Source organism: Mesocricetus auratus, unplaced genomic scaffold, assembly GCF_017639785.1.
Source record: "Mesocricetus auratus isolate SY011 unplaced genomic scaffold, BCM_Maur_2.0 Super-Scaffold_100010, whole genome shotgun sequence".
Taxonomy (NCBI): domain Eukaryota; kingdom Metazoa; phylum Chordata; class Mammalia; order Rodentia; family Cricetidae; genus Mesocricetus; species Mesocricetus auratus.
The window spans coordinates 16,699,797-16,722,273 of record NW_024429194.1 but is presented as its reverse complement, the minus strand read 5'-3'; the positions used below and the strand labels follow the sequence as shown (position 1 = coordinate 16,722,273).

Below are 22,477 nucleotides of genomic sequence, written 5' to 3'. Positions count from 1 at the left end.
TACATAGAAGACACTACCTTAGACAAAACTAAACTTAAAACAGGAAATATGGCAGTTATTGAAAACTAGATTACTTTAAAACTATGAGCAGCTGTTCTTATCTACAAGGCTAGTTACTGAGCCTCCTGCGACAACACTTGCTTGTTTTTCACGTTGTAGTGCACACACACACACACACACACACACACACACACACACACACACCTAGATGTATTGCTTATGTACATATTGCCCTGGAAATATTCAACTATGTGACATGGTTTCTTTGTGTGCCTTCACTGTCCTGGAATCAGCTCTGTAGACCAAGCTGGCCTCCAACTCACAGAGTTCCACCTGCCTCTGCCTCCTGAGTTCTGGGATTAAAGGTGTGTGCCACCACTATCTGGCTAAGGGTTTTTTCCAAAGTGTGACTATATCTTAGCAATAGCACACAGGAGAGTGATGTTAACGTGTAGAGAACTGAGGACATGGTTAGGTTAGCGGGAGTAGAGAGAACCACAGTGTGGTTCCTTTCTTTCCCTCACCCTGGTGTAAACCTCTTCTGACTCATACTTGGAGCCACTCTAGCACTTTGAGAATGTCCCAGGGCTCTCGTACCTGATTCTGGCAAGGGGCGTCCTAATCAGTGATTTTCAACCTCCTATCTCACTTGCAAGTGGACTGACATGTGTGTCTCCTCCTTGGTGATATTAAATCTCTAACACTAAAGATCCCCAAGAAGTAAACATGTCCTTGTTACCCGGTGTCAGCACCTCAGTGGAGGGCACTTTTAGCTCAATAGAGTTGTGAACACCCAAACGTATCTGCTTATGGACTTAGGAGGACCAGGGCTACCACAAAGACCTTGTCTGCATGTCATCTAGTTCTCCCTGATAGTTTCTTTTCTTTACTATGACATTTCATGCCACAAGGCGGGGGAAAGACTTAAAGGGTGTTATAGGCAGATGGCCTTGGGTTAGCTTGCAGGACTGTGCCTTTCTAAGCCAGGCCTGGCACACATCTATAACCCCAGTACTTGGAAGGCAAATTGTCACAAGTCTCAGACTAGACAAGACTACAGTGAGAACAATCTAAATCCTTACTTGGTGAAAGGGAAAAGCTGTTCAAGTTCCCTTTTCAAGAAAAGTTGTAAGGATGTGTAGATGCTGGAATTTGACCCAGTTAGCTTTACAACTTGTAATAGTGTTTTATAATTTTATTTGTTCCCCTTTTTCTTTTCTTGTCTTAATTTTGATTCCCAGAGCATCTCACTCACCGATGGCTTGAGAACTTCTGCCTCGCTGTCTTCAGCAAATGCCTCCTTTCATGCACTCCCTGCTTCCTCTTTGTCCCCTCCTGGTGTGCCCAGCTTGAAGGACAGCAGCAGTTCCCTTGTGGATCCCCAGGCTTCCTCCATCAGGAACACAACAGCCGAGAGGAGCAGCAGAGCATCATCGTCTGAAGGCCCCAGCACTCAGTCAGCGCATCTCCCTGGACCCCCTGTGCTCCAGCCTGGTCCAGGTGCCGGGTTTTGTGGTGTTGTGAACAGCCATGATTCTGCCTGTCCCAGGGGACAGAGTCTCGATGCTTTAGACCCAAGCAAAGGGAGGGCCAGGAGGGGACTCAAAGCTAGCTGTAGAAATGATAGTAGTGAGGATGTATTTTCTGCAGGCTCCTTCTTGCCCAGAGGGGAATACCAGGGTGGCCTGCAGTGCCTCAAGGGGACCCCTGTTTTCACATTGACAAATGCACAGCTGCAGGTGTCTGAAGAGTTCATAGATGATGACCCAGCAGACATCTCTTTCTTTGCTGGAGGCTCTGAGGCATTTTCTTTCCCATATGGTTCCTTAGTCCTTAAGGAGTCTCTGTTGCCTGTCCAGTCCACTGGATCTCCTGCCTTGTGCGGTCTGGATTCCTTCCAGCACCCAGAGTCTGCCCAGTCCAGCCCAGATAGATACTCTACTGAGGCAGTAGACATGAGTGTAGAAGATGATTTTGAGTTCGGAGAAGGAAGTGACTTCAATGGCAATGTGCATCCCTCAGACACCTCAGAGCTGTTTGAGGTGAAGGCACAGGCTAGCCTGATGCAGAGTCTATTGAGTCCTTCTGAAACTAGCTCACTTAGGAACAACCAGTCTGAGACTAGCTCCCTCAACAACATGCCGCTGCACGGTGGGCTGTCTCTGCCCACATCCAGCTCAGCCAATCAGTCCGAGGCCAGCTCCATGGTGAACTTCCCAGCCTACTCAGTGCGCTCCGAGTCCAGCTCAGCCTTCCAGTTCTCTGACATTATAGACCAGCTAGAGCAGCTTAGCTACCCACCCACCACAGCTGAAGACTCGAGCAGCACAGACACAGACTCATGGGACTCAGAGTCTGAGGCACCCCTGGACATGAACCTCTTCTTCAGCAACCCTTTTGCTCAAACTAGTGCGGAGAGAGTCCCTTTCAGTTTTCAACCCAATGTAAAGAGTTCCGCTCCAGGAAAGCAGACAGATAAAAATCCGTCTTGACCCCTGCGGACTCCTCTGTAAAGAGCCCCTTCCCCCACTGGTATAGTTAGCAATCAGAATCCTTTCTTCAGACATAGAAAGTAAATGAGTTCATGCTAGATAGTCAGGGCTTTTTCTGATTACAAGTAGATTATACAGTTTTGAATGTCAAGGAATTAAAACTTTATTTGAAGTGATGTTAAAACGTACACATGTCCAGCCATTCCCTGTAGTGACTGATGAATTGGCCTCTGCAGCATTGGCTTTTTTGACACCTGCTTTGAATTCAAGTAAAAACCGGTGCTATACATTTTGAATATTATGCAGTTCAGATTCCTGTTCATCTGTAGTAGATTGTGTATCATGCCCCGTGATGCTGCTTTTAAAACGAATCATGCTTCCCGTGAGCAGTTAGCGTGTAGGTTTGTTTAGTTTGTTCAGCCAGTACAGTGTGTGAAATCTCTTCAGAATGCCTTGCTAGCACCCTAACCCACAAAGTAGAGTGGAGACTGTAGCCTTCGGGGTGCAGAGGTGGTCCTGAGACTTCACTCGTGCCACCAGCCACTCCTCGTTACTGACTGAGACCAAGGCCATGCTGTGTTTAGAGTGGGCTTGCAGGGGCACTGGGCTAAAAGCCGCCGTGAAAGTGTGAGCTGCTTCGCTTCCTTCTGTTCATCTGAGTTACAGGTGAAATCTTAGGGACTGTGGTTGGAGCCGAACAGAGCCAGATCTACAAGTGAGCTTTAAAGGTCATAGCGTAAGCTGGTGCAGCAGTCGTTTCCTTACTGACAGAGCAAGTTGTTTTTTCAAAATGCTGAGAACATACATGCCTCAGAATGTACGAGAATTTGAGTCTTCTCTCTAGGAGTGATGTTGGGTTGTGTCAGGTGGTCTGTAATGTACCACACTAGCTTTTTACAGTAGAAACTGTTGCAGACATGGCTCTGAGCAGTGAGCATATGCTGAGGACCGCATGCTTCTAAGTACTCTAAAGGACAGAACTGGTGTTCACAGGATGAACCACTGACATGAGAGCCAGCTTCTCTTAAGAGGTGGGCATACAGCCATGGCCATCTCCATTATGTCTGCATGTTCCACGGGCTTGTGGGTGACTGGATCTCATTGTTTGGTTAGTTTGGTGCTGGGCCTTTGTGATTGTATCTAGCAGGGCAAGACACATTGACAGTTTCTTTTTCTTCTCAAGATGTCCTGTGGAAATCTTTTTTTTTTCTGGTGTGAACATGCTAGGCAAGTGCTTCTTCACTGAGGTCATCCCCAGCCTCCTTGGGGACTCTAACCATCATTTGTGAGACTTGTGGCTCTGTGCTGGGGTTTGAGGCACCGTGGCATCTGTCTTTTCTTGTATTGGTCAAATTCTAGCAAGGGGGTTGTGGCTAAATGGATCCTGATGGTTTTTTTTCCTTTTGGTTTTTGTGACAAGGTCTTACTGTGTAGCCCAGGCTGACCTAGAACTCACATTGCCCAAGCTAGCTCTGAACTCATGGCACTCTACCCATCTCAACCTCCCAAATGCTGGGAATACAGACTGTAAACTGCAGTTCTTTCTTTTACTAGTCCAGTCAATCAGTGCTTGCTGTGTGTTTAGTTGTTCATTCTGTCCCCCTTTTCTTAGAGGGGGTGACGCTTTCCATGCTGCTCGGAAAAGAGATGCTTGAGACAGTGTATCACTCCCAAAGGAAACCTTGGATTTGTGTTATGGGGAAGAACTAGTAAGTATCACCTTTAAAATGTTGTTCTTGAACCTTAGTATTGGTGTGGTTGCAGAAGACCACCCTGCTCCTTCCTAGTCACTTAACCAGTATACTCATTAATGCTGAGAAGCAACCAAGTTGTCATTCTTGACTTCTGGCTGGTTGGTTGGGTTATTTTTTGAGACCCTGGTATCCCAGGCTCTCTAGCCAAAGATATCTTGACCTTCTTCCTCCACGTCTAGAATGCTGGGATTACAGGTGTACCTGCTACACCATGTCCAGTGTTTGAGGTGCTGAGGATGAACTCAGTGCTCATTTGTTTTTTAAAGCAAGCCCACCCTCATATCTGGGCAGCAGGAGGTCAGGTCTGGGAGGGGTTGAGCCCACTCTCCTACCAGACTGGAGTGACTACTTCATGGTAAAGCTAGTACTGAGGGAAAAGGGTTGTTCCCCTCAGTCAGTTTGTCACACCCTCCCATTGGAGACTCTTAGTGAACTCTCTCACCATCTTCTGCTAGGCCTCCTATAGAATGGATTTTGTTGTTTTTATTTCTACTAAGGGAACTTACTTTCTGTAGACAATTCTTTCATGGCGGGAGGCGGGGGAGTTTCAAAATATACACAAACAAGAAGTACAATGTTCAGTCCCTGCCCCCATCAGCATTGCTGATATTTGGCCACACCCATTCTGTCTCTTTTCTTCTAATGTTGGTTTGCAGCACTGGGGATTGAACCTGGGTTCTTTGCAGATCAGGCAAACCCTCGCCATCAAACTCTATCCCAGTCCTCTTTTTACTATTTATTTTGAGGCAGTTCTCACTAAGCTGCCCAGACAGGCTTTGGACTTGTGATCTTCTTGCCATAACCTCCAGAGTTGGGATTATAGGTATTTACTGCCATCCCTGCCTTTTCTGATTGGGGGCTGTAGCATTTTAAAGAAGCCCCTGGAGAGCTTATTATACCTTCCTCAGCATTCTGTCAGCACCTCTGAAACACAAGGTGCACTCTTAAATGAGCTACACGTTCATTATCATATGAAATGATAGTTCCTGGTATCATCGAATGCTGAGAACATACTTAAATTACCCAGTTGTCTTCAGTGTTCCGGCCTAGTGGCACACCTGCAGTCCTAGCATTTGGGAGGTAGACAGAAGAGGCTCTTGAGTTTAGGGCAGGCCTGGGCTACATAGTGAAATCCCTGTCTCAAAACAGTCACAAGCCAATTAGTGTTTGCACTGTTCAAGTCAGGAGACAGACATGGTCTGCTTTCTTTGACTATTATGTTTCAATCAGAATATCCTACCCCTATTTCAATCTGTGCCTTGTAGGGAAAGCCAGGCTAGTGATGCTGCCTCAGGTCCTAAAGCCTGGACTGGCACCCAGGAGGCCAGCCAGATATACTAGTTTCTGGAGCTCCACATGACCTCCAGTTGGACAGAGGACAGGACAGCTTTGGTGGGAGCCTGGCATCCCAGGTGCTCTATGGATAACCCTAGTGAAGGGTCAATTTTGGTGTTGGTAATCCATCAGCTCTACCTTCTTCTGAGTTCCTGTTCATACTGTCCTGACCTTCCCCTTCCCAGGAGGTCACAGTGTGCTGGTGCTCCGGCCATACATAACCTGTCACAAATTACACCTCTCCTTGCTGCTTTGAGCTACTGTGTTCCTCTCACTGTAGGAGAAGGTGCTATGTGGCCTGAAGACACTGAACCCTGCATGAGCCTTGAGCCCTTTCTTTGGTTTGCCTCCCTGTGTCAGCCAGTGGCTCAAGCCTGCGGGTGTGGCCCATGTAACCAGTGACTGGGAAAGATGCAGAGACTGAGGGAAGTGAGTTCATATCCTTGAGCCATGTGTCCTGGTCTGGAACAACTCCCCAGAGTGAGTAGACACAAGTTCTATGGTGTTGACAGTGCTCTCAGTCTGTTGATCTTCTTAGTTCTGTCTGGAACCTTCTCAAAGGGAATAGTTCTCCCCCCCATAAGCCCCTGACAAGGTTGTCCTGGTGACTTTTAGGATGGGTGGAAAGGAGATCCAGAGAGAGCTGTCACAGCCAGTATGTCCATGCAGAGAGGTAACAGTGGTCAGGTCTGTCGGTGTAGGTAATAGTAGATAGTGTGTCAGTGTTGATAGGGGGCAAAACTCTGTGTCTGTCCCCTGCAGTACAAGGCCACCAATAAATCTATCACTAACAATGTACTCTGCTTTAGATACATTTTTATTAGTTATCAAGTCTATTTTTGTATTTAAGATCCCAAAGTCTCAGTATTTTATATAAGCCACTATGAATATTTGAAGACTAACAACATAGTTACATGGTAGCAAGATTGTTTATACTAGAGATGTGCAATGTTCTGCACTGCATAAGCCTTTGATCCATTATGTAATGGTATGTGCCTTTTATATGGCAGAGGTATTGTCTGGATCTGGCATTTAGAATGCCCCGTTTTCATTAGTACTTGTGTTTTATTTAGTGCAAATGACCAAGGGATGGGCACTAGCACATCCAGGAATGTAACGTGAAAACTGTTGGCATGCCCAGTGAGTCCATCCTTTCTGATGGATTTAGTGCACAGGTATATTTTCATATTTTTCATGCAATCTCCCCTGTTCTACCTGAGTAATATTGTATCACCTACACTGTGATTATGATAACACAGCAGTGTGCACATGCATTCTTAACTCATGTGTTTATGTGCTGATAGGTACTGTATATCTTCAAGGTACACTTACTCCCTCCAGTTCATAGAACAGCAGAAAGTCCTACAACTTGTACTGCAACCATTAGTTACTCCATTGTGAGTGTTGTTCAGTAGTTAATGTTTGTTCTTAAGTTTGTGGAATTGCATCTGTGTGGTCTCACCTTGGCTCCTGTCTCAGGGCTACATATACAGAAGACACTGCCGCAGGTGGCAGACGTTGTCACCTCCTTCCATGCAGTAGCCAGTGCCGCAGTGTCCACTGGTGCACAGAGCTGGCCCTTTGGATGGAAGCCTTTGCATTCACTCTTCTAGGAAATGAAGGAAGTGGAGCTGGGATTTCTTTATGCATTTGAACTTGTTGATGTTTTAAAGAGACATTTCTGTTGTCTGGTTTGTGGTACTTATAAAATCTGTTTTCCATTGAAATTACCATTTATAAAATTGCAGATATGTACTGACAGTTTTTAATTGTTTATTCAATAAAATGAGGAAATATTTACTATGAATTTTTAAATGGGCTTTTTAGCTTTCTTTCCCTGTACTTAAGAGTTTGATTTATATAGTCACAGATTATTTTACATATGAAATTAATTCTTGAAATAAGTGCATGTTTATGCAATCCTTCACTGATTTTTCTTTCATTGGCTCCTGAGCACCAAATAGAGAGTGTGCTGCTTACATAGATTGCCTCACTACAGGTATGTGTAGTGACATCTGTATTGAAGGTCAGCGGTTGAGGGTGGTACCTTGCTTTCTCTGTTTTAGCACTCTTTCATGCCTTTCTGTTGTTGTCTGATGTGGCTAACACGGCCAGTGTGGCAGAGGAGGTCGAGGAGCCCGTGGAGTGTGTTTAGAGCACATACTGCACTTCAAGGTGCAAGCCCCCTGGGGCCACCTTTGGTGTTGAGCGCACACCATAGAGATGTGCTTTATTCTGCACAGAAGGTGCTGCTGACTCTTAAGGATGAACTCCAGGATATATTTTTCGGTGTGTTCCCATGGGCTAGAACCTCCCAGTGGTGACAGGGAGGAGGCCTGGCCTGGAGGGCAGTACTGACTCCCCAGAGCTCAGTAGGTTTTGCTCTAGCTACAAACTTGAACTTCCCATTCATCCAACAGAGGTAGAAAACTGCTTGCTTGGAAATGTTCATACTTCTCTGGCTCCTCAAATCCCCAGGGGGGTTCAGGGACCCTGTTCCCACCTTCTGGGCAGCAATGGCTAGAAACACTTTGAACACATTAACTCTTTGAGGTGCTGGGAGCACAGAGACACAGCTCCAAGCACCAGTGATTAGCTGGCACCTGTAGCTAGAGTGGGAGGCACATAGCGCCCCCCCCAGCCGAGCATCAGTGTCTCCACAGAAAAGAAGCCTGGGCAGCAGCGCCTCTATAGACAGTGTATGGTGGCACCTCCCACACAGACTAGTCACAGGCACTCAGGTCTCCTGTCACACAAGCCTACTCCCTGCTGATACCTGGACTGTCCAGTACCACCATTGTACAACCAGTGAAGTAATGACTCCAGAGTGTGGATCTCCAGGGAGAAAACTGATTATAAATGAGCTGCTATGTTCAGATTTGGGGCTTTGTATGTTATCTGACCTGAGTTAATGCCCCATCTGATGGAGATGGTAAAGCCAGTTATTCTGCCGCTCTTTCTTTTTCCTTTCTTTCTTCTTTCTTTCTTTCTTTCTTTGGTGTTTTGAGACAAGGTTTCTCTGTGTAGCCTTGACTGTCCTGGAACTAGTTCTGTAAACCAGACCGGCCTGGAACTCACAGAGATCACCTGCCTCTGCCTCCCGAGTGCACCACCACCACCCGGCAAACTCTTCCACTTCTGATGAGACCCACTCTGTAGACTCACCATATTTGACTTGTCACAGGTTCTAAAGGTTTTAGGCAAAAGTATGTTTGGGGGTTTGGAGGGGTTTGTTTTTGTTTTATAGTCCTATGTCTAAAATTCAGGACCTCATCAATGCATTAGATAAATGTTCTACCACTAAGCTATACCCCTAACCTCCAAGAAGTCATTCTGTTAAAACAAAAATGTCAAAGTCCATGTACACAAGTAAACTACATAACCTGGCCAGTACTGTGTCTCTTCTCTCCCCCTCCCCCTTCCCCTTCCCACTCTATCTCCCTCCCTCCTTCTCTCCCTTCCTTCTGAAATGAAAGAACTTAGGTTAGTGTTTGTGTGGTGTTAAGTCCCAAGAAGCATGAAACTGCCTGATGTGAGCTCCAGGAGAGTCAGTCTCAGGCCCGGCTGCCATTGCTGTCCCCTGGCTGCGTCATTCACGGGATGCGTCTCACTGCAGTCACACAAGTGGGCTTGTCTTCTGTCCATGACCCCCTTCTCTCCAAGTGCAGCCAGCCTTCTGCATACTCTGAGTTTCTTCAGTCTGATTTCTGGACAGCCTGAAGGAAGATCCAGCTACCCCAATGGTTTTGCATCTTTATCAGTTTCTTTTCAGGTTCCCTCTCTTTGTGAGATTCTGGGCCACCACACGCCATCACAGTTGCAGCGCTAACATAGGGCTAGGTTGACACTGAAGCTGTGAGGTTCCAGATCACAGTTGATGGTGGCTTCCAAGTCCTGGCCGGGGACCTGGACACCTGCACAGGGAGAATGAGCATCAAGGTGCAAGTCTGAGAAGGCTGCTGGGTTAGTGCTGGAGTCCAGCAGGGGGTGCTCAAGGCTGCTGGGTTAGTGCTGGAGTCCAGCAGGGGGTGCTCACGGGTGCTGGGTTAGTGGTGGAGTCCAGCAGGGTGCCTGCAGGTGCTGGGGCAGTGGCGGAGGAGTCCAGCAGGGTGCCTGCGGGTCCTGGCTCTGAGCCATCAGCCTGGTGGGGCTGAAGCCCTAGTTCTCTCTGAGCACTGTTGAATCCTGAAGCCATAGTAACCATTAGGGAAGAGTGTCTGTGTCTTATTTCCTTGTCAGGATAGGGAGGCACTATTAAATATAACTATTTCCTTACCTTCCACTGGTTTTTAAACCAGATTCTGTTTGTAAAAATGAATTATGACACTAGTCCAGTAGCAAAGCTGGAAATAATGTCTGAGAAGTCATCAAATGCACATTTACCTGTTTGCGTCATGCAGTCAGTTCTGGGAGGGTTTTTCTTTCTTTCTGAAACTGACGGTCTACTATTCAAGGCACAGATTTTCTTCCTTGCGCTTCTTACACTCGAATTAACCTTCAGTTTGGCTGTGTAGGATCTGGCTGCTGTTAGGCAAATATGTTCAAGACTGTTTTATTAAAGAAGTCCTTAAAAGAGAACGTAAAGGTATGAAATAAAGGTAAATTTTATTTTCTCTCCAAATGTGAAGTTGTTTTTCATCATCTTTCATCTCTTGTTAGATGAACAAAAACAATTGTCTTGAAGCAAAAGGTGAAGGTAAGCACAAAACAATAACACTGCATTTTAAATAACATTTTAAAAATTATCAAGTGTATTTTCAGAAGTTTTAAGAGCTAAACCACCTGCCAGAAGTGTTCACTGTTGACAGTTTGAAATAAGTGTTAACTGCCCTGTGATGGAATGTTTGTAACTTGCCACTCTGAGACTGTGCTAAATGATGCCCCCACCTAAAGCTGATGCAGCAGTGTCTCCCAGGGGACAGCTGGATCTGCCCCCACAGAACTGTAGAGTTCAGAGCACCCAAGCTGGTTTTGGAACTGAAGAATCCCTTCTCTGCAGCTAACATAGTTGACCCCTCATACTGAGTAGGGAGCTGGTCGTTCCTGTTTGTAGCATATACATCAAGAGTTGGGAATGCATGGGGTTTATCACAGGGACTCCTGTGACTCAGAGCAATACTGATTCACTCTTGCTGGTTTTTGCTAGAGGACCTTGGGGTTTCTGCAAATACTTACGATTGACTCTGTAGAGAAATGTCAGTTACCGGGAAACATTCTGTAGTCCCTCAAGCTCTTAAGTCAGCTTTAGCCATGCATTCAAATATGTCTTTTTACACCTGTAATTCCAGAACTCAGGATGTGGAAACAGGAAGATCAGGGAGTTTTGAGGGCAGCCTGAGCTACATATGGAGCCTATCTACAAAACAAAACAAAAATATGTCTTAGTGGTGTTGAGAGGGTTTTTAGCGGAAGAACTGTTAGACCAATTGTCTTCTATGTCAAGGAACAATGAGTCACAGACCCTGAGTGGCACTGGCTTCATGCTGTCTTTGGCACTCTGGCAAGCAGCCTGGCTAGCCACCCCTCATCACACACACACACACACACACACACACACACACACACACACACACATGCACGCACACACACATGCACGCACAGCACACACACACACAGGCACACAGTGTGCTGGGTAATTCCAGCTGAAAGTGCGCTCCAGGGACAGACACTGCTTGCTGTGAGAGGACATACCAGGGTCACATTTAGAAGAGTTTCATGCTTATTGCCAGTTACCTGACAAAATATCTCCCCATAGTTTTTGGTAGAGTGGTAGCAATGGTGGTAGTCTGTATGAGTGTGTGGTGTGTGTGAGTGTGTGTGTGTGTGAGGTGTGTGGTGTGTGTGTGCGTATGTGTGCGTGCGTGCTTGCACACTTGCTGGGGGTTAAATTAGGGACCTTGTAAATGCTGGAGAAGTGTTCTTCCACTAAATCCCAGACCGAGATTATTTAACATAATCATGATGGTCTTTATTTGTATAATTTCAAGAATGATTTAGAAATTTTTCTCTCTAACAAGATATGTTTAAGGGTACCTTGTGGTACATTTAAGATTATTCACTAATTTTGAGTTGATAATATTTTTATAATATAGAAATACATATAGTAGCTGGGCGGTGGTGGCGCACGCCTTTAATTCCAGCACTCGGGAGGCAGAGGCAGGTGGATCTCTGTGAGTTCAAGGCCAAGCCTGGTCTGCGGAGCGAGTTCCAGGACAGCCTCCAAAACAATACAGAGAAACCCTGTCTCGAAAAAACAAAACAAACAAACAAACAAAAAAGAAATACATATAGTGATATAACAAGTGATTTGTTGTTGTTGTTTTGAGACAGGATTTCTCTGTGTAGCCTTGGCTGGCTGTCCTGGAACTCTCTCCATAGACTATGCTGGTCTCAAACTCACAGAGATCTGCCTGCCTCTGCCTCTGCCTCTGCCTCTGCCTCCTGAGTGCTGGGATTAAAGGCATGCACCACCACTGCCCAGGCATGATTTTTAACCTCCATGAAACCAAAGATAATTTATACTAACCCTAATCCATCCCAAAGTGGAGTCTCCCTTCTTTGTGGCTGTTTGTTGGCGGTTGCATCTCTTGCCTTAATGGCTGTTTCCCTCGTGCTGATTGTACGCTATTTGCATCCCAGAAATGCATCATTTGATGGTGCCTGAAGTCCACCATTTCTGCATGTTCTGCCCCTCGTGCTACTAAAAATTAATGTCCAGTTTTGTGGCAGCCTTTTAAAAAAGATTTATTTTATGTTTATGGGTATTTTGCCTCCATATATACCTGTGCAGTACACGCACATGGGGTACCCACAGAGGTCAGAATAGGGCATCAGATCCACTGGAACTGGTGTTACAATGATTGGGAGCCACCATGTGGGTGCTGGGAACCAAACCTGCATCCTCTGGAAGAGCAGCAAATGCTTCTAACCACTTCTAGCCTCTCTGGGAATCTTTTGTTTTGTCTAATTTGGTTTTGTTTGGGGTGGGGAGGGGGTAGTGTGTTTTGTTTTGTTTTGAGATGGGGCTTGCTGTGCAGCCCAGCTGGCTTATAAATTGTTAGGATTACAGGCCAGCCCATGCTCCATGTCACTCTGTATCCCAGAAACGTTTTGTTAACTGTCCTCTAGAACTTACCCTAGACTCCGTATCTTTAAGTATGATGCTGTGAGGACCTTAGAGACATGGGTAAAGTGGTGGTCTCTTTTTTACTTTGTTTTTTTCGGGGGGGGAGTTGTTTGCTTTTGTTTTTTGTTGTTTTGTTTTGTTTTTTTGAGACAGCGTTTCTCTCTGTAACCCTGAATGTCCTGGAACTTGCTCTGTAGTTCAGACTGGCCTCAAACTCTGAGATCCACCAGCCTCTGCCTCCCAAATCCTGGGACTAAAGGTGTGCACCACCACCTCCTGGCTCTAATGTGGTGGTCTTTGGCATATTTTTTAATAATTGCATGTAAAGCATCACAACTATTTTATTTTAAACACTATAGTTGTAAAGTGTAAATTATTCAGAGCTTCTAGATTCTCTCTGAATTTTATTTTATTTTATTTTTGGTTTTTCGAGACAGGGTTTCTCTGTATTGTTTTGGAGCCTGTCCTGGAACTCACTCGGTAGACCAGGCTGGTCTCGAACTCACAGTGATCCGCCTGTCTCTGCCTCCCGAGTGCTGGGATTAAAGGCGTGCGCCACCAACGCCCGGCTGAATTTTAATTTCTTAAAAGGACTTCATGCAGTTCTGACTTACCAGTGATGGAGATTTTGGAGCATAAACCTTAAGTAGCACATCTTTGGGATGTACTCACATGGGGAATAACCCACAGTTCAGGGCAGCACGGACAGGTGGGCTCCACTTTGGTTCCACAATAAAGGTTGAAATGAGGTGACAGGTATCATTTTATATCGTTAATGTTGCTTAGCATGTTTCAACCAAATATGTAATAAAGCAAATTTTAATAAACTGGTTGTTAAACTTTCCTATAGTAACATTGTCTAGGTTTTCTATGTCATTGAATGTTCCCTCCTGCCTTCAGATATGACTTGTGAAAAAATTCCAAGGCAAAGTTTTACCAGAATGCTGTCAGAGCATTATTAAAACATCCCAACAGCAGGTGAGGTCCTTGCAGATCTCTGACTTTGTCAATGTGAAAATAAGGACCTCCTCCCTCTGCCCCAGCTTGCCACAGCTGAGGCTGCCCTGACCAGGGGCTTGTGCTGGTCCTGTGAGTGGGGGCTGCATGCTACCTGTTCTCATTTAGGAGCTTTAGTTAAATGACCAAGGGTTAGTGTTACAAACTGGTCACTGCAGAGGACTTCACTGGAGGACTCCTAGCAGCAGAGCCCGATGTCTTCCTTTGAAAGCAGTTGTGGATGGAGTGAGGGCGTTGTGGCATCCTCACAACCGGGGTCTCAGGCACGTAATAATCATAGTTAGGAGTACTGCTAATTCCAGGGTTAAATTACTTTTCACCTGGAAATGCAAGGTAAATTTCCACTTCAGTAGTTTCTAAATAGCCTTTAAATGACTCCTGTACAATACTGTTTGGAATATAGTGCAGTTTGCTTGTAATCCAAACATTCAGGATGTAGAAGTTGGAGGATAAGGAGTTACTTAGAGAGTTTGAGGTCAGCATGAGCTGAGAGTCTGTCTCAAATAAAAAATGCTGTTTTAAGTGTATCTTTAAATTTTGGCACTTAATAGTTGTTGATTTCACATAGAAAAACATGAAAATTCTTTGACAAGAAGCTAAGGAATGTTCTTCTTTTTTAAAAATATGTGACAGAATGTTACATTGTAGCCCAGACTGGCCTTAAATTCACGATCATCCTGCCTTAGCCTCCTGAGGAAATTTCAAGATTATAAATTTTCAGATGATTATGCCTCATTGTTGGCCTCCTAGGAAGTTGGCTAAAATTCTAGTCTATTCAAAGGCAAACATTGTTTTAATAAGTAGAGGACTTAGGCATTGGTCTTTTAATATGAGAAACCAACAGGAAAAAAAATACTCATTAGTGAAAACCTCAGCAACTAGAACACAGAATTGTGAAATGAGCAGTTTTATGTAATCTAGCTTTTTAAGAAATCAGTGTAACACAGGCCAAAAGTTCGGTGTGCCTTTCAGGTGAGCAATGTGGTGATGTGTGTGTCTCTACCATCCCTGGCCTCCACTGAGCCAAGTGTTGGTCCCTGAGACTGGGCAGATTAGCCATCCCTGTGTTTCCTCGGGTGTCCTGTCTAGGACTGCATGTGACAAGCCGTACACATTTTCCATGAAAGCTAATTGCAGCACGAGATTTACAGTCTAGTGCGAGGGAGGCCAACCTCACAGCTGTTCTCATTTTTGCTCCGCCTACTCCATTCATTTCTAGGCTTTTCTGTGGATAGTCCTCAGCCTTCTCCCTGCAGCCAGAAGCGCCACCTGAGCCTGAGCCCTGAGCCTCAGGCCTCTCTGAGCACAGCTGAGCAGGGCCCATCCCCTGTTCTAAGCCCTGTCCTCAGTACTGCCAGGACGGACAACCAGGAAGACCAGAGACACAAGGTGGGCCACTCTTAAGACTGACGGTGCTGCTGGGTGTAAGCCCCAGGTGGGGAGCCCCGGGGTGGGCAGGAAAAGACTGCTCACACCCCATCAACAGAACCCCCTTCTGAGACACTCTGTCACTCTTAGAAGTCAAGGCTGCAGGTGCACACATCCCCTTATTTGTGTAACGGGCCACTTTGGCAGCCATGGGTTCCACGTGTTAGGCTGATCCTGAAGCTAAGCGGGAAGGGACAGGCGGTTTCCCTGCAGGAGCTGCGGCCTCTCCCCTTTTGTCTGCCCCCTCCCTGTTCCTTCCTCTCCCCTTGTTTACAGGTGAGTAACTTGAAGATGGGCTTGCAGAAGGAAGGTTGGCTGGGGCTCAGGAAGAGCTCATGTGAGAGACTTCCTGGATGAGAAGGGGATCAGACAGACGTTAGATACAGCAGTGCCTGAAGTGGGAGGTCCTGAGCTTTGTGACAGGACATGACATGGTGTTTCTGTAGTTCTCTGTAGTGAGAGCACATATTGAAATAGATGGTACGGAACGAGCAGGCAGAAGATTCCCCCTTACTCATAGGTGTCAGGGACAACCAGTTCACCATAAGGTCGCCAACCTGGGGTTATAGCTTTATAGGCAATCATGAAGAGTGGTCTGGGAGAGGGAACAGACCTAAAATAGAAGCCATTGTGCTCTCTTAGGAGCCACAGCGGGATGAAGTGGGGTTTTGAGCATTAGCCGGGGGGGGGGGGCAGCAGGGGGTGCATGGGGGGCCTGTCTTAGCACCATCGCAGAGAAGTGCCATTCTTACAGCACCTGTGCTCCCCATTTGCATTTGCTCTCTGTCCCTGTAAATGTAACAGGAACACTGAGCAACGTATGAAGACACAGCTTTTACTCTGTAGAAAAGCTGACTTGATGGGAGCTCATGCTGAAACACAGTCACTTATTTCATGGCCAGGACATGAAATCCCACTGGATCCCTTTGGGGACACACCTGCCCCCAGTGTCCCAGAGTACTCCCACTAGGTCCTACAGGGTCCCATCTGAAATTCACCACCTTCCCATAGTGATACACTGGAGACCAATCATTTAAACATGTAGGCCTTTAAGAACAAATGCAAACTATAGCAAGATTTTAGCCCAATTATCCAGAAGATTGCAGGGTCTATAGGACATTTGAGATGCCTTAGCAGCGAGGACAAGACCCATTTCCACATGGTGTGAGGCAGGCTACTCCTTTCTCTGTGCCCAGGGAGCCTTTAGGACCCCATTGTGACTGGGAGAAGTCCTTTGCCCCAGACGAGGGAGATGGTTACAAAGTGGCTATCCTGGAGGGCTGCAGGCAAGAGGTGATCTACTCCCAGGGTTACAGATCAGCGGGCAATGATCACCCATACTTCATTGGCCACTTTGCGTTTGGTATGAACACAATCGTCTTATGGTCATTTTTATTTATTTTGGAAACAGTCTCTTTAATCATTTCCTTGGTACCAAAAAAAAAAAAAAAAAAAAAAAAAAGGATCGAGGGAGCTATTTTTAACACTGATGTTACCACATTACAAAAAGACAAAATGAAAAAGGTAGTTGATTTTTCACCTGGGATGGTTGAGCTCACAGTGTGTAGCCCTAAAAGAAGGTGTCTGTCTGGTCATCATAATACAGCCTGGAAACAACCACCTTCCTAGGCCCTGTGGGGAAAGCATTCCCAGATGCATGCTCTCCAGGGGTTGGCAGCTGCATCACCAAGCAGGGAGATCTGCAGCAGCCCTTTGAGGTTCAGCTCCGCTCTGGAAACTGTACCGTCCCAATACCTAAATCTACCTAATGAAGCCAGGGTCCAGCATAGCTAAGTTCCTGGGCAGCACAGACAATCCAGTCCATCACTGAGCCAGAAGTCACCGCAGCCTGACCTGAAGGTAGCCTTCCCTCAGAGTCTCCTACTGTTCCGACTTTATAAACCACAACCCCTGATGACTCTCCTGAAGAATCTGGGTAATGTCCATTCCTTGGTTGCGCATATGGGCATGAGTTAGAGATGGATTATCCCTCCTATGCCCAGGCTTGGTCAAGCCTTTCTCTGGCAGCTCAGCTGTGTGGAAGGATAAGGAGTGGATGGCCCTCCAGGCCTGCTGGTGGGAGCAGGACAGCCTGTTTCCCTTTGTTCCACTGTCCTCTACTTAATGCAATTTTAAATTGTATCTTAGGTATATGAGTGTGTTTTGTTTGCATGTATAAATGTGTTCTACATGCATGCAGTGACCACAGAGACAGGAAGAGAGCACCAAATCCCCTGGAAATGGAATTACAGCGGCTGTGAGCCACATGTAGATGCTGGGAATTGAACCCAAGTCCTTTGGAAGAACAGCCAGTGCTCTTAATCACTGAGCTGTTTCTCTGGCCTCACATAGTGTGGTTTTTTCCCCCTTCCTTTTTAATAGAGGTGGGTGAAGATCAACAGTATTCAGAAGGCAGGATTGCCAAAAGATGGCGGAAGCGTTTTCCTTGTGCTTGTGTAGGTCTGAGAGAGAGTGCTGTCCTGTAGTGATAGGTGGTGAAGATGGGCACCGGTACTGCCCCCTAGGCTGTCCCCATCCCCATCCACCTGCTCATCCACCATACCCAGCAGGTCAGCTTGCCTGGGTTTGATTTGATCATTCTGTAACAGGGCAGGACAGTTGGCGGCGTGTCACCGTCGGTGGCACCTGAATAGTTTTCACTGATGTGCTTGGGACTCTGTCACACGGTGAGGAGCTGGTCTGGATCTCTGGACCTGGTTTCTACAGCACATGCAGAGTTAGGATGTGCTTTAGGGTTTCAGACAAAGAGAATTGCCATTATGAGGCCATCTTCCCTGACCTGTTGGCCCCAGGCCAAGGCCAGAAGTGTGCAAAACTAGCAACCAAAACCTCTGTCCTGCTGTGGGGAAAACTGGAGTCACCCAGCTCTCCCTGCTGAAAGTTCATGACATACGTGTATCAAGCCAGTGGGAGATAAAGACTATTTTTTAAATGTCATTGGACTTGAATTTTTAAAAATGTTTTATGGCACAGAATACAAAAAATGTGGACGGTTGTAAAAATAGGTGAGCTGTTCTGCTGGGGGGAAAGGCCACACTCCAGGAACAACACGAAGACACCAAGGGGTGGGACCAGGGGCCCAGGCATCATTTGAGAAGAGCTGATGGAGACATTGCACATGACTCCTGGGGAGAGGATGGCAGAACTTGGCTCTGAAGGATGTTGGCAGTATGGATTACAGTGGTGTGTCCCTCTGATGAGTAGAAGGCACTACATTCCTTGGGATCCAAGGCACATAATGAACACTGCTCATGACTCCTTTATTCCAGGGACTGTGAGAGAACATTGCGGTCTGCCTTGAACTAAGTCAGAAAAGACGATGTGGACCCCAAACATGGGCCTCTGGTGGGATCATTGTGGACCCTTGTTTCTCGTTATGCAGCCTGTGAAGCGTACTGCAGGCTATCGGGATGCTAAGTTAGTCTGTTCTTCCTCCCAGGACTACCTCAGCCTTCCCATCTCTGGTGGTGACCGCTGATCTTTCCCTTGGCTTAGGCCAGAGTTCCTTGCAGTCATTCTTGCTGTCTCTGCCAGCGCCATCTCATGGGGCTTGTGCAGAGGCCCCGAGGCTCCCGTCTGCCCCCAGGTCTGCTTGAGACCTGCGTGCACACACATCACAGTTCGTTCACATTGACCCCAGCACTCAGGAGGTCAGGAGGCTCTCCCCCCCCCCGCCACACACACACTGTCCTCATCCCCTTCTGTGCCTTGGCCTCTGTCCTGTTTGCTGGCCCATCCGACCCGCTCCATGTGAGTTTGTGGCCTGGCCACGCTCTTCCCAGCCTTCAGCCCTTTCTGCCCTGTACTCTCCACGGGGGGAGGGGCGGGGGGCATTCTGCCATGGTGTGCAGCCCCTCGCTGGGCAGACAGCCCTGCTGAGCTCCTTAGACAGTCCACCGTAGGTCCTGTACTAGCAAGCACGAAGGAAGCTTCTGGAAGCCGTGCCTGCAGCTAGACCTGGAGTCTGCTTCCATGCTAAGAAAGTATGTCAGCCAGCTCAGCAGCGGCACAGGCATGCTCAGGGTAGATACTGGTAATTTGTTGTTGTTGTTGTTACTTTTATGAGGTAAGTGGAATTATTCTTTTAAAAAAATGTCATGCTGAGCCATATCTCCAGCCCAAGTTTAATTATTTTAAACATATACTTACTTTTTTATTGTTTTTTGTGTGTCTACTTTGCCTGCATGTATATATGTGTACCATGTGCATGCTGTATCTACAGAGGCCATCAGGTTCTCCTGGAACTGGAGTCATAAGTGGTTGTCTGCTGCCTTGTGAGTACTGGGATTTGAACCTGGTCCCCTGGAAGAGCATCCAGGGCTCTTAACCACTGTGCCATCTCTCCAGCCCTTAACTACTGCATACATGTCTAAACATTCACTCGTGGTTCTTTATCTTATAGCCACCTTCATCGCTGGCAGTGATAGACCAGTAATAAGCTTCGGTTCTGTTTTCATATATTAATTATTTTCTTCAAAGAATAACAAATGAGCCGGGCGTGGTGGCGAATGCCTTTAATCCCAGCACTCGGGAGGCAGAGGCAGGCGGATCTCTGTGAGTTTGAGGTCAGCCTCGTCTACAGAGTGAGTTCCAGGACAGACTCCAAAACAATACAGAGAAACCCTGTCTTGAAAAAACCAAAATAAATAACAAATGAGGGGAAAATGTTGAGAGAAATGTAGCTGGGCTTAATTGGATGTGTTTATTTACAAGTAAATCTCCCAGCTAGAGAGATGGCTGTGTAGTTAAGAGTCCTTGCTGATCTTGCAGAGGACTTGGATTCAGTTTCCAGCGTCTGCATCAAGTGGTTCGAAAGCACTTGTAACTGAAATCCAATGACCTCTTCTAGTCTCTGCAGGCACTTGTACACATGCGTTACACAGACAAACATTCAGAAATACACATATACAAACAAAGTAAGTCTTTTACAGTAAATCCCTGTAGGAATTACGGCAGCAATTTCCAAAATACTGTTCAGCTGAGCATAACATGTTACAACACCGGCTCTCCTGTTGTAAAAGGGTAGTGTGTCCCCGGAAGTACGCTCACAGCTCTCTCTGCCTCTTTCAGCACATGCCAGAAGACAAGGCCTATTTCATAGCCAAGGAGATTCTCGCTACAGAACGAACCTATCTGAAGGATTTAGAAGTTATTACTGTGGTATGAAACCTTAGTCCTTGATCGCTTTGAGTTCCTTAATATGTTTTGGATATAAACCCAGAGGCACCATCCTGAGACAAGTCTCAGGCCGTCTTGAGACTTTTGTAAATTCTGTTGAATATGCTTGCCTTACAGCACGTGTCTAAGTCACGTTAGATCGCTAATGTCTTAAGTCCACACAAGGCAGTAGAGCTTAGAATGTCTCTGTCCAAAAGCTTTGATTAGAATTGTTTTGTTTATATCTGAAAATAATACAGTCAACAAAGAGGATACGTGGAGGACTGGGTTAGGCCGTCTTTAGAAGCTGGAGGAACTTTGCTGGATGTCATGAGGTCACGAGCCTTCAGAGGCGTGGTCTTTCAGTTCTCAGCTGAGCCTCTCACGCCTGCTGCCCCCACAGTGGTTCCGAAGTATGGTGATCAAGGAGGACGCCATGCCTGCTGCCCTGATGACCCTGCTCTTCTCCAACATTGACCCAGTCTACGAATTCCACAGAGGCTTCCTGCACGAGGTGGAGCAGAGACTGGCACTGTGGTAACGTACCGTACACCAGATGTCTCCTTGGCCCCCTCCACAGGAGACTCCCGCTTTCTGAAACCTCCATGTGGACGGCTGTCCTTGGCCTCCACCGCACACACCCGGCTCCTTGGCCTGGGTGCCTGGAAAAGCAGTCCCCAAGTCTTGAACTCTCTCTCCTTGGGGAGTGCCCACCCTTGACACCATCACTTGCCTCAGGAAGTCCCCATCTTCATGAACTAATTTAGAACAACCATTATTTCATTGAAGTGTATTTCAAAATCCTATTGGGCGAGGTAGAATCAACTCCAATAACAATAAATCTTATTTATCCTATTCCAGAAAAAAGAATAGAGAAGCAAGTTAAAAAGAAAAAAATTCTGTTTTCACCTGGTTACCATCATAGAGAAATGCAGTCGTTGTGGCTGTCAAATTGAGTACTTTCCACCAGCAAACACCTCACGACTGTGACTGTTGGGTATAGTGACACGCCTGTAATTCCAGCACTAGGGAGACAGAGACAGTTCGAGAATCCCATGTGGGGCCAACTTCATCTACACAGTCAAACCCTGTCTCAAAAAAGGAAAAATGACTATGACCACAGCAACTTGCTACATGAAATCATGGTATTTTCTGTAAGCTTCCACGGGGTTTATAAGCCTTCTTCCTCCTCTAATCCAGGGAGTTGCCCTCCAGTGCCCAATTAAAGGGTGATCATCAACGAATTGGGGACATCCTCCTCAGGAACATGCGTCAGCTAAAGGTAAGACAGGTTTGTGTGGTAACTCCAGGCCGAGCTTGGAAGCGGTGAAGGAAGCGTCTATGTTGTTCTCAGAACAGTATTCCTCACAGCAGCATTCCCAAGAACACGTTCATCTCCTCATTCTCCACAACAGGGCTCCCTCAGAAGAGGGTTCTTGTCTGCCCAGTGCCTGCCTGAACGGTCCACTCAGGACAGGGCTCTCTGAAGAGCAGCATTGTTTCCAAAACTGTTCCCTGAACAGCATTCTACATTTAATAGTGTCCCTCAGAGCAGTTGTCTCAGGGATTTCCTTCAGGGCAGGATCCTCCCCAGAACATGGTTCCCTAGAGGCCTAGTGCTCACAGAGTCTCTTCAGAACAGACCTTCTTCGAGCAGGGTCCCCTCAGAGCTGCCTGTCCCTCAGAGTGTAATTCCTAGCAAGGTTCCCCTCACAACACCAATCCCCAGAACAAGGTTTCACCTAAGAAGACATGCTTCAAACAAAGGCCTCTCAGAAAATGATGTTTTCCCCAAGAGAGTATTTCCTACAGAGCAGCTCTCCTCAGAATATGGTTTCAGGAGGGGCTTGCTCGGTACAGCTTCCCTTCAGCACCACCTCCCCCTAGGTTTCCCTTCAGAATGTCTTCCCCTCAGTAGTATTCCCTAGCGTGGCCTTACCACCTCAGAACTGCTTTTTTCTAAGCATGGTTCCTCTCAGCACCGGGTTTCGTAGAATGTGTTCTCCTGGAAGGGCAGACCCCTGTGTCTCCTCTCAGAATGTTGTTCACCAGAGTTACGGCTCCCTCCTGCTGCAATGTTCCTTCAGTGCAGTGTTCTCAGAACAGCGTCCTGGGCTGGGTGATTGCACAGTGGTTAGAGCACTTAT

The 22,477-nt window shown here is 46.7% G+C and overlaps 1 protein-coding gene across 2 annotated transcripts in view; it reads left to right on the top strand.

The window, feature by feature from the left end:
* Farp2 (FERM, ARH/RhoGEF and pleckstrin domain protein 2) overlaps positions 1 to 22,477 on the top strand; it is a 95,203-nt gene that overhangs the window by 57,033 nt on the left and 15,693 nt on the right. For both annotated transcript variants that reach the window (XM_005077195.4, XM_021231269.2), the window contains exons 13-17: positions 1,242 to 1,500; positions 14,944 to 15,113; positions 20,244 to 20,333; positions 20,734 to 20,867; positions 21,531 to 21,612. In XM_005077195.4, the coding sequence (XP_005077252.1) occupies positions 1,242 to 1,500; positions 14,944 to 15,113; positions 20,244 to 20,333; positions 20,734 to 20,867; positions 21,531 to 21,612 (735 nt within the window). The remainder of the gene's footprint in view (positions 1 to 1,241; positions 1,501 to 14,943; positions 15,114 to 20,243; positions 20,334 to 20,733; positions 20,868 to 21,530; positions 21,613 to 22,477) is intronic.